General features: G+C 50.9%; 2 protein-coding genes across 2 annotated transcripts in view; one reads left to right on the forward strand and one right to left on the reverse strand.

The window, feature by feature from the left end:
- Positions 1 to 876: 876 nt before the first annotated feature.
- On the forward strand, positions 877 to 5,998 carry PAIP2 (poly(A) binding protein interacting protein 2). The gene is made up of 3 exons (XM_026858300.1): positions 877 to 1,070; positions 3,466 to 3,645; positions 4,911 to 5,998. Exons 1-3 carry the CDS (start codon positions 933 to 935, stop codon positions 4,974 to 4,976), a joined length of 384 nt encoding a protein of 127 aa, XP_026714101.1. The 5' UTR covers positions 877 to 932; the 3' UTR covers positions 4,977 to 5,998.
- A 1,859-nt stretch (positions 5,999 to 7,857) lies between these two features.
- The window catches only part of SLC23A1 (solute carrier family 23 member 1), a 4,593-nt gene continuing 1,179 nt past the window's right edge, over positions 7,858 to 11,271 (reverse strand). The window contains 12 exon segments of the mRNA XM_026858210.1: positions 7,858 to 8,521; positions 8,677 to 8,772; positions 8,930 to 9,073; positions 9,324 to 9,453; positions 9,531 to 9,636; positions 9,754 to 9,901; positions 10,047 to 10,203; positions 10,308 to 10,428; positions 10,526 to 10,707; positions 10,789 to 10,856; positions 10,936 to 11,024; positions 11,105 to 11,262. Coding sequence (XP_026714011.1) covers positions 8,274 to 8,521; positions 8,677 to 8,772; positions 8,930 to 9,073; positions 9,324 to 9,453; positions 9,531 to 9,636; positions 9,754 to 9,901; positions 10,047 to 10,203; positions 10,308 to 10,428; positions 10,526 to 10,707; positions 10,789 to 10,856; positions 10,936 to 11,024; positions 11,105 to 11,262 — 1,647 coding nt within the window. The 3' untranslated portion in view covers positions 7,858 to 8,273.

Below are 11,271 nucleotides of genomic sequence, written 5' to 3' on the forward strand. Positions count from 1 at the left end.
TAGGTTCTGACCTGCTTTTGGTTGTGGTTAGTTGGAACAAACGCGCTCGCCAACTGTACCTTCATTCCTTGAGTCCAGGACGTTGCGGTGTCGCGTATCGTGGACACGCAGAAATGTTGAGCGCTCTCCAGATATGACTCAATCCATATTAATGAAGTGGTGTGAGAGGCAAGCACGTACTGTCTTCCAGTGCCTTACGGTGGCATCTTTACCTGAAGCTTCCTGATCAGTGGGCTCTTGCTAACGAAGTAGCTGCAAGAACTGTTGTGCCAGCCTGGCTCTGTGCGGAATCAGCATGTAATGGCTTCTGCCTTGCTTGCAAGGTTTCCCAGCAGTGAAATGGCTGTGAAAGCTGGTTCATGCAGTCCCATAAAATGTCCCATAACTGAATTTGGGTAGGCTAAAAGTCACGCTGGTTTCCCTTACCATGGGTATCATTGGAAATTCCCCTGAAGTGTTGCCCACTGCCTCTGAAACAGTATGGACACTGGGCAGTTTATTCCCATGTGAGTTTGTTGAAATTCAAGTGGGAGCTTTAAAAGTATTTTGGAAAACAAATTTTAGTTTTGTTTCTTGAACATCACCTTAAATATTTTTCTGCTGGTGAGTACACGTGCTTTCTGGTTTTTTCTGTCACTTTTCATTGGTCTTGGTGCTTGGCATTTGCTGTGATTTCGTGAGGTTTAATGACTTTTGGTAATTATTACCACTATTCGGTGGGAAATTACTTTGTCACTCGAATCCACATACAATGGAATTGCCATTTCTGATACTCTTATTGCGATTAGCAGAGCTCTTCTGCTGCAGTCACAATAAGGCTACCTGCAGCCTTCCCTTGGGCTGGGCTTATGCAGAAGCAGGGTGGTGAGTGAATCTGCACATCTTTAATTACTGCATTTCTTAATTGCAGACTTTGAATCAGAGACGCAGCCATGAAAGATCCAAGTCGCAGCAGTACTAGCCCAAGCATCATCAGTGAAGATGTGATTATAAATGGTCATTCTCATGAAGATGACAATCCCTTTGCGGAGTACATGTGGATGGAAAATGAAGAGGAATTTAACAGGCAGGCAAGTCATTTCCCTCGATAAATGTCTTGTGATGTGGTTTACCATTTTCTAGCTGAAGGGCGAGGTGCTGTGGCTTAGCAACCAAGGTACAAGACAGGGAATCCTTTAGAGATGGAGTTTTCAGATAGGCTTGCTAGAATAATCCTGGGGGACAGATCTCAGTTTCTCTGGCAAGAAATACTTATTTTCTGTAATCATGGTGGAAAACACGGGAAGTGCAGCATGTTCTAATGCATCTATTAATTCCCTACTTTGGCAGGAGAGAGGAAGAAAAATATAGTTCACAGACTTTATGTGGCTCTTTGGAAGGGACAGATCTTGCTAGGCTGCCAAGGTGTTACATGTGCAAACATGCTGGCTGTGGCTGTTCTGAACTGGATACATCCAGGTGCATACCTGCCTTGTCAACTGCTCCTGAGGGAGTTGGTGGACATAGCTGCTGGGTGACAGTCCTGGTCGTTGCTTAATACTTGTCTTACAGCTGGCCTTCGCAATCAGGTTGGATTGAAGCCTTAACTTCATCTTTAACCTTGCACCTGGATGCAGTTTTCTCTCCTGGGGAGGCTGGGAACAGCCTGCCTCTTTCCACTGTTCCTTTCTTAATCAAAACTTGATCTTTGTACTCAGGTAGCTGCTTTCTCTGCACTCCAGCACAGTATGGCTGTGCTGAAGTCTGAGCTTCCGAAATAGGATATGTCTGTTGCTCTATCTTTAGGATGCCATAAAGCTAATCTGAAATTCAAGTTGCTCGAAAAATCTAAATTCTCTTGTGCATAAGCCAGGTTGGTCTCTGTGTTGTTTCCTGTTTGGTGGGTTTTTCCTCCTGGGGAAAACTGTAGTTAGCATACAGGACATACAGTTCTTGGGGGGGGCGGGAAATTAGAGTTGTGCCGTGAATAAATGATTTTTCAGGCACAGACTCCATTTTCAGAGAAGAGAAAAGGTGGGAGCATGAGGGGAGAATGGTCTTATTCAGGCAGGCAAACACAGTATGGCAGCATGGTCGCCTGCTGCTGCAGGCACATCTCTCTGTGGGAAGTTAAACCTGGGATGGAAAATACAAACAAGTGATATTAATTTCAAGACCTTTGGAGAGTTAAACATTATTTAGTACTTTTGGAGCTGCCATGTAGCTTCTGTAGGTGTGCAACCATGTAACAAAAAACCTGAAGCCGGGCAACCCCTGCTGTAATACTAGCTCATGGCTGCGTGCCCACAGCTGCCTTTTACCCACATGCAGAGACGGTGCCTCACTGGATTGATTGGAGACTGCCGTCCTTGCTGGAGTGCTTTTTGGGGAAATTACTAAATCGGTGTTTCATGCAGGGTTTGAATTGTCTGGACAGTGGCTTAGAGCATATGGTGATGAGTCCTTGTTCCCCAAAGCTGTGCATCTTGAGCACCAAGTGAGCTGGTGAGTGTGTTTACCCCAAGCACGGGGGACCGTGATTTTAGAGGAATACTGAACTCTGGCTTTAACTTTTTTGATTTGGTATTTGTGGTAAGTAACTGAATTTCCACTTTAGGATCGAGTATGTGTTTGATTTCAGAGTGGAGGATAGATAGGAAAACTTGTTAGAGCTTCAATTTAGTGAACTTTTAAATCTCTCCTGAATAATTTTTCCTCTCCCTTATGTCTGGCAAGTTATTCACACCAGCTTCTGTTTCCCTGCTTTCCACTCTTAATCACTGCGATGTAGGACATGGAAAATGTGTGGGGATGAGCTCCCTTCAAAGCTTGTTAACTGAACAACCACAACCAAGCAAAACTTTCCTTTAATCTTTGCAATGCATGTCAGTTCTGCATCAGTTGATTTGTCCTGCTTATCGTGCAGCAGGTCAGCATTCTTAACAACTGCTAAGATCTGTGGAGTTCCTTAGGAGAAGGATGAATGCAAAACCGACAGCTGAGGAGATGCTGCTTGTTCCCCGTTCCAAGCGACAGCCAGTGGTTATTTTTTGCCCCTGGGAGTCTTGCAGGATACTTTCCTAGGGACTGTGCCTGGCTGCACATGTTGTTCCTGGTTCCCTGCCTCATACTTACAGTGAGTTCAGTCCAAACTAGTCGGTACAAGTGAAATTTTCACTTGAAACCCACATTTTCCTTCTTGAGCTCATAACAAGCTGCAGACACAATAACTAGGGCTGGAGAGTTCTGCTGCTTATTCATTTTTAACCATGGCCCAAGTTCCTGTGCTTTTTCTACAAACAGGACACTTCTCTACATTAAAAAAAAATATCAAAGCTGCTTGTCTTCCTGCAGCACAAGCGTGGTGTTCTGCTAGAAGCCCTATTGCACAACTACAAAGAAGGTCAGCTAGGTGCACAAACCTTGGAATGAAGACGCAAGCTCTCAATAAGTTTGTTGTTGTAGCGGTTTCTTCTCATTGTATAGATCGAAGAGGAGTTGTGGGAAGAAGAATTTATTGAGCGCTGTTTCCAGGAGATGCTGGAAGAAGAGGAGGAACACGAATGGTTTATTCCAGCCCGTGATCTCCCACAAACAATGGATCAAATCCAGGACCAGTTCAATGACCTTGTTATCAGTGACAGCTCATCACTGGAGGATCTGGTGGTAAATTCAGTTTCTCGTTGTATTTTAAAAGCTTGCCATCTCTCTTTGTCCAAGGCTGATTTTTGTTGCTGTAATGGCAAAAGAAAACCCTTTATATTTAGTCTCTTAACCATGCCTGGCTCTGGTGGAGGGGGAGATGTGGAACGATTGGGTAAGGATGTTTCCTCAAGTGATGTGATGTGGTTTTCCTCGGTGGTTTTCCTCACAACCACGCGGTGCCTTTCCTAGCCCATGGCATAAATTCAAGTGGCTTTGGGTATGCATTCTGTGTTACGAAAGGCTGGCAGTGGGTGACGCGTGCTGACCCTGTGGAGTGCCGTTTGCTGACAGGGCTGCAGAAGTGTAGTTCAGCATCTGCTCCGTGTTGCGTAGGTACGAGCCATGTTCTGAGGTCTGGTTTGGATTGTGCAGGCCATAGCAGATCCCTTTGTAGAAATCCTAAGGAACGGGAAAGCAGCTAAACTGTGATTATTTCCCTGTTTCTTGCTCTATGAGTTCTGTCCAGAGCTTAACTAAAAGGAAAGGGCAGTGTGTACGTATTTTCCCTAGCAAAGTACGAAGTTACTGATACAGAGTGCAAAAACCTGTCCTGTCTCACAGCTGCTGTGAAATTCAGATGCAAACCCCTACTTTTCTAAGCTTAATCAGCTGCAGGCAGCAGTTTTAGACTCAATTAAGAACACAAAAGCCTAATCCTCCATTTCTTTATGATAAAGAGCTCATTTTGAAGATTCTGGCTGCCCACCTGTAACTGCGGAGTATAGAGTAGCAGCTTGCTAAGTGGGAGGACTGGGTAGTCACAGACATAGAAATGTAAAAAATCAGTACAGTGCTCATATATATTAAATTCCCGGAAGTGGCCTAAGTTCCTGGAACAAGTCTCCTCTTGCTTAAATAAGCAAGATCTAAAAACCTCATGGCATGTTTTAACAGCTCAACTTCAGAAAAAGCCACTTCAGCATTAAGCAAAGGTGCTGTATGGGATGCATATCTGAGAGTTTCTTGTCTCTTACTCCCTGAGCCCTCATCTGAGTGAAACATACAGGTGGTGCTAAGGGAGGTGGATAACTGGTACTAGCACAGAGGAGCGGGGTTTTCTAGTGATTATAGAGACTTTTGGTATATGCAAAAACCCCATTATATGCCTGGCTGTTACTCTAAATCTGTAAACTGTTCCTGATGCTGCCCGCCTAGAATTATATTCAGGTTGAAAATGAAAGATGAATATAACAATTCAACTGGACTTCTGTTTTTCCTTTCCTCAGGTCAAGAGTAATCTGAATCCAAACGCAAAGGAGTTTGTTCCTGGAGTGAAGTACTTAAATATTTGAGTAGACTGGGCCCTCTCTTGGTGGATGTAGCACAATTTCCACACTGTGAAGCCAGTATTAGAAGATTTAATTGTAAAAGCTCTCTCTTCTTGTCACTGTGTTACACTTATGCATTGCCAAAGTTTTGTTAGTCTTGCATGCTCAATAAAAGTGCTGAGACTGTTATTAAGTAAATCTGTCAAAAGTTTAATGGAAACAATTGGGCCCTGGCTCTCTGCAAAGGAGGCAGTGAGGTAAGAAGCACCAGTCAAGTTGAGACAAAGTACCACGTTTATAAAACCTTCTGCAGACTCTGTCTTTTTAAATAGGACTTGGAATTTGCTAAGGATGGTCTGTTTTTAACTAAAGATGTGTTAACTGGTGCTAGTTTGCACCTGATAATGCCTTAACTTAAAAATGAAAGCAAGGATATCTGATTGTTATGCAAATTAGCTAACTTTCCTTTGAAATATCAGTATTGTTACTAATGTTAATTTTTCCCCTTAAGAATCTTCATGCTCCTGTTAAGCAGAATGAGCTTTAACAGAAATTTTACAGACCTGTACAGAGTCGTAGATCTCAGCTACTGAACTAACATCCAAGCGATTGTGAAGGAAGAAATTCCCTGTACTTTGCAGTATGTTATCATGTCAGAAACGTTCACTTCCTGATTATGTTAAAGGAGATGTGAGTTTCATCACAATTTCTTCCAAGAACCCAGATACATACATAGCACTGCCTATGTAACTTTTAGCATACAACTTTATTATAGCTGGATTTAACCAAGAAAACCCTAGCTTTAGTGATTTGAGTGGTGCTTTTCCCTTGCTTTGTTTAATCATCACTACACAATAGTCTACAGCACAACAACTTTTTTTTTTTTCTTTTAATAAAGCTAGAACAGTTTTGGCTTCTTAAACTTCATATTTGGGTAGGTTAAGCTGCCATACGTGTTCAGTGTGAATAGTGTTTAAGTTGAAAATATTGTAAAAAAATTATATTTTTTCAAAAATATTTAAAAAAATAAATAATAGTAGAACTGATGTGGTGGCTGTCTCATGAATATGCATCTCACACAGAGGCAGAGGAAAGGGCTGACCTGAGGGGTGCGGCGCCATGGGAGCCCAAAAGGCTCCTCTGAGGTTGGGCTCCCGCTCTCGTTTATGTCCTTTCCTCCTGCTTTAGGTGCTTGCCTGGGTGTATTTTCCTTCATTCTCGCCGCTGCAGTCCCTTGTGGCGGGGCAGTGCTGGGTGTCAGCCCATGGCACCAGGTAAAGCGGCGCTGGGGGCGAGTCGTGTGGTGGCTGCAGGAGCAGCCTCCAGCAGCACTCGGACACCCCTCGGATCCACTCATGCTTTGTAATTTTGCCCAGCCTCACTGTTAATATTTTTTTTTTAATATTTTTTTTTTGCTAAGCTCCAGTTAAACCAAACGGAAACACTTCAGAAATTACGTGGTACTGCAGGTGAGACAAAGCCTATACTCGGGTGTTAAAGCATAACCACATCCCCGTGTGGGTCTGGCTGCAGATGGCAGAAACCCTCCTGGGGTTCACTCAGACCAACTCATTTTGCTGTTGCTCTGCAGAACGTTCATTGCTGTTATCCCAGGCTCCTTGCCGCATGTCACCTTCCCTAACCTGAGATCTGCCCTTCCTCCAAGCAGCAAAACTATTCTGGCATTTCCACTGACTTGGAGATAGTTTAGACTTGAGCACCTAAAGACACAAGGTCAGGAAATAACATACTGCTGTGCCTCAGCTTATTTTAGCTGGAGTGGGAGTTTCACAGAGAACCCCTGCACAGCTGGCAGCCCTCGCTTGCCGGTGAGCTTCGTCCTGGAGTTTCAGCCTGGGTGTGATGAGCTTGGCACGACTGGCACCTGAATGCCGCTGCTGAAACATCCAGCCTTGCCATCGCTGCCTGCTTTGCTTTTTTATCCCCGCTGTGTCCTGCTAAGTATCCAGCAGCGGGAGGTTTGGTGAAGAGGTGAGCTTCCCGATGGCCTCTGCTAGGATGGAGCTGCTGTTCATCACGGCCCCTGCCCTGCTGTGTGTGTCGGGTTTGTGGCTGAGCAGAGCTGATAGCACAGTGCCCTTTGGGCTTGCACAGCATCAGGGCTCACCCTTGGTCCAGCCCCAGCGAGTGGGCTGGTGGTGGGCAAGAAGCTGGGGGGCGACACAGCTGACCAAAGGGGTACTGCATGCTGTGTAACGTCATGGACAGCAGGAGAGGAGCCTGGCTGGGCACCACCATGCTCGTGGGAGCTGCTGTGTGTGTATTTATGTCACTTGGGGCTTTTTGGTGGTATTTCACCTTCCACCTTCACTTCTTAAACTGTCCTTGTCTCAGCCCAGGGGTTTCTTCAGTCTGTTCTTCCTGCTCAGCCTGGGAGTGGGTGTGTGGCTGTGCCACCGCACCAGCGTGGACAGACCAGGACAGGCTCACGCAGTGCTGGCTTCAACTTTTGATTTGGGTGCTAAACCCAAGTCCAGAAATGGGTTTGACTCCGTCAGCTGTTGCAGCAGGGCCGCCAGCTGCCTTTCTGTACCCTCTGCTGGAAGCCAGCCGGCTGCACAAGACAGTGGAGCGGCGGGATAAAGCCGGCTGTCCAGCGCTCCCCAGCCCAAGGCCTTCTGCTGAGCCACCTCCCCCGCTGCAGGGGCATTCTGCAGAAGCCCACCGCACTCACGGCCACTGAGGCTGGGTGAAACCTGGTGTGTCCTCACGCTGGGCAGCCCAGGAGGGAGCCTGGAAAGCCCCTGAAGCCTTCGCAGCACAGAAGGGATGAGGGAACGGTGCAGGACACAGCAAAGACACTGGTAGGGCAAGTGGGTTTGAATTTTTTTTTTAATTATTTTTAATGTATGATCTTAAAATAGGCATCCTACCGCTAGCCTGGATGCTGTACCCCACACAGAGCCTGCTTTAGCCGCCAGGTAGCCCCGCTGAAGCTGAGGGCACAGCATGGAAATTTGTGGCCCCAGATGGGAGTTTGTGGCTTTGGGGACTCTGTCTGGCTCCAGTTGTGGCTAACTAGCTTCAGCCAGTGACTAATGATCTTCAGCAAGCGTGAATCGAGTCTCAGCCAGCTACAGCTTGAGGTGGAGCCATGACACGGGGGCTGGTGGCCCCCAGACTAGTATCCCGGGAGCTTGGGATGTCCCTGAAAGGCAACTTTGAGTTTCCCTAGCCCTGTGTTCGAGACAAGCGCCAGAAGCCTTGGCTTTGGACTTGGCAGGTGCTAATGAACTCTGACAGCACCTGTGGGAGCTCGGCTTGGCTTCTCCGGCGCTGGGGCACGAGCCCTCCCCTCACTCAGACCTTCGTGCACACAGAGAGCCCATCCGTGGTCTCCTGCACATCCACAGCTGTCGTGCCACTGCCCCTTGCTCGGGCCTTAAACCCAGTGAACACGGGGCAGATGGGCACATGCTTCAGCCACCGGCTCCTCCTCACCGCGCTCATCCCGAAGGGGAAGTCGTAGCTCCTCAGGCTGGCGCTGGCTGCACTGTCCGAGTGCGCGCCTGCCTTCCACTGCACCAGCCCTCGCTCCTCCTGCGTCCCTGAGGCACCGGCACCGTGTCAACCAAGCCCCGGCCCCTGACTGCCCACAGCACCAGCCGCCCCTCGCCCTGCAATCCCCTCTCGCAGCCCAGAACCAAAATGAATCTGCATCCAACCCTCCTGTTTCCTCCCCCCGGCTCTCTGCTTTAATTACCCGGGATGGTGTTGTCCAGAATGAAGGCGATGGTCCCCCCAACAAACATCTCTGTTGTCAGCAGCACCGTCAGGATCTGGTCCAGCTCAGGGACACCTGCAAGAGAGTGGGGACTGAGCTGGGCCCTGCTGCAATAAGACAGATTTGCTTAATTAATTGGTGGTTACCCAGGGTGGGCAAGTATCCTCAAGATCTGCCCCGCTCTCTCCCTAAGCATCTGAAACTGGGGCTTTTCTTAGTGGGTGTGTTGTACCTGTGTTAATGGCCTTGGGGTGGGAATCCAGGTAATTTGGCAGTGTCAGCCCAAAAAACATGGCAAAGCCCAGCACAAAGAGGTTGCGGGAGGAGTTCATGTCGACGAACTGCAAGTTGGAGAGGCCGACGGCCGTGATCATGCCTGCCAGCAGAGACAGCGGCTGCGCTGCAGGCGGGCAGAGGTGCCCGAGCTGCTTCCACCAGCCAGGAGCCAGGCAGGGGGGTGCTGCCTGCAAAGGCAGCGAGGGGCCTTCAAATGCAGCTGCTGTTCAACCCCAAACCTCAAAGCCCGCCCTGCATCCCTTGGGCTAGCCAGCCACTGAATCTCCAGGGAAATGGCCCAGGGCTGATGATAACAGAGATCCGGGTTGGAGGGGCTGCAGTGAGGTTACCGAATAAGGTGCAGAACATCCCGCCGAGGATGGGGTCGGGCAGGGAGGCGAAGAGCGCCGTGAACTTGCCGATGGTCCCCAACACAAGCATGATCCCGGCCCCGTACTGTATCACCCTCCTGCTCCCCACCTGCACGGAGAGACTGGCAGCAGGTGACAGCTCCTGTCCCCCCTGCCCAAGCCGGGACCCCTCCCCAGCCCTGGTACCTTCGTGATGCCCAGGACGCCGATGTTGGGGCTGGAGGAGGTGGAGCCGTTGCCAGTTCCCAGCAGCCCCGCGATGATGCAGGAGATGCCTTCAGTGAAAATGCCCCTGGGGAAAACACAAATGGGCTGGTCCCCACCGCTGCTCCCCTGCAGCCTCCCTGCCCAGTCCCCAGGGCTGCCACGGTGCAGGCAGGGTTAGGGGGGTGGGGGGAGCTGGCCGTACCTGTTAATGGCATGCACAGGGGGAGGGGGGGCTCCCGCCAGGCGGGCACAGGAGTAGTAGTCCCCGATGGACTCGATGATGCCTGCCAGCGTAGCGCTGAACATGCCCAGCACAGCTGCCGAGGTCACCGTGGGCAGACCCCACTGGCCTTCCCGGGGGGCATAACGGGATGTCAGGATGGGGGTCACCCCAGGACCTGGCCCCCCTGGTGCTTCCTCGTGCCGTTTTGGGGGCCCCCCAGGCGATGGGGGTACTGGGGGGACCTGTGCGCCGCAGAGCTGCCTGGCACTCACAGGGGTAGGGGACCCGAAACCAGGGTGCTGCGGACAGGATCTCCCCCCGGGCGTCTGTCCTGGCCTTGTAGCCGTATGCCTCAGGCTGGCTGGGGAAGACGCCGGTGCACGTCAGCACGTAGCAGAGCAGCCACACCACCATGATGGCCAGGATGATCTGCAGGGGCAGTGTTCAGGGATGCACACCACATTGCTTGCAAGCCCATGCATGGAAAAAGGGGGGATTTTTTTGGGACTCCCCAGCTCTCGGTCAGTCCCTACCGGGAACATCTTGAAGATCTGGACGCGAAACAGGACGAAGCCACGGCCCCACCGGTAGCCGGGCAGGCAGATGGCGATGTGCCGCAGGTACTGGGCAAACAGGATGATCAGGAAGATGGTCCTGAGGGGACAGAGATGATGTGCCTTGTGCCCCTGGTGCCCTTCTGGCTCTACGGGGGACACCCCTTCCCCCTTGCCTGCCCCGACCCGTGCCGTACAGCGTGGCAATGCCCCAGTGAGAGCCAGCCCGCTCGCCGGCTGCTTGGAAGACGGAGAGTCCGATGAGGGAGATGGTGGGGGTGACGGTCAGCGGCCCGATGTAGCTGAGCAGTGCCCCGGGGAGCCCCAGCAGCCCGATAGCCACCTCCACCAGGCTGGACACCACAATGGCCCCTTGGATCTGCAAAGCATGAATTGACAGGGGGAGCTCAGGAGCCTACTGGGGATTTTGGGGTCCCCCGGGGGTGCCAGCAGGACATACCTCTCGCATGCGGGGCTGCCAGATGTGGGAGGTGTTGAGTGGCAACGCCCAGTTGCCGTAGATCTGCTCTGGGGATGGAGAGGGGTGAGGTGGTCCCTGGGTGGGGGAGCAGCTGGACAACCCCCGTTGCACCCCCTCTGCCCTCACCTTCAGGCGGGCATTGCCACTTCTCCAGGGCCAGAATGGCTTTGGCGGGGACAAGGAAGGCCAGCGCACTTGCCTGGAAGAGGGGCAGCCTGGGGGGGGACGAGAGGGGACGCCTGCGCCCGCGGCCTGGGGATGGGCAGGGGGGTCCCCGCTGGGGCCGCGGCTCTACCTGATGCCCACAGTGGTCTGGATGAGGGTGGTGATGCCGACGCAGGTGAAGATGGTGCCGATGAGGTAGCTGACGGTGAGCTGGTCCTTGCCCACGCACAGGCTCTCAGCCAGCAGGAAGGGGACGGCAATGGTGCCGCTGAAGCAGGTCAGGTAGTGCTGGGGGGT

The sequence above is a fragment of the Athene cunicularia genome (assembly GCF_003259725.1).
Source record: "Athene cunicularia isolate RWA chromosome 13 unlocalized genomic scaffold, athCun1 chr13_part1, whole genome shotgun sequence".
NCBI lineage: Eukaryota > Metazoa > Chordata > Aves > Strigiformes > Strigidae > Athene > Athene cunicularia.

Bases quoted from the DNA above. Each gene is read 5' to 3' on its own strand.
- PAIP2 (XM_026858300.1), top strand. From the start codon at position 933: ATGAAAGATCCAAGTCGCAGCAGTACTAGCCCAAGCATCATCAGTGAA. The intron at 1,071-3,465 runs GCAAGTCATTTC...CTCATTGTATAG, and splicing joins AAGAGGAATTTAACAGGCAG to ATCGAAGAGGAGTTGTGGGA. The intron at 3,646-4,910 runs GTAAATTCAGTT...TCCTTTCCTCAG, and splicing joins CATCACTGGAGGATCTGGTG to GTCAAGAGTAATCTGAATCC.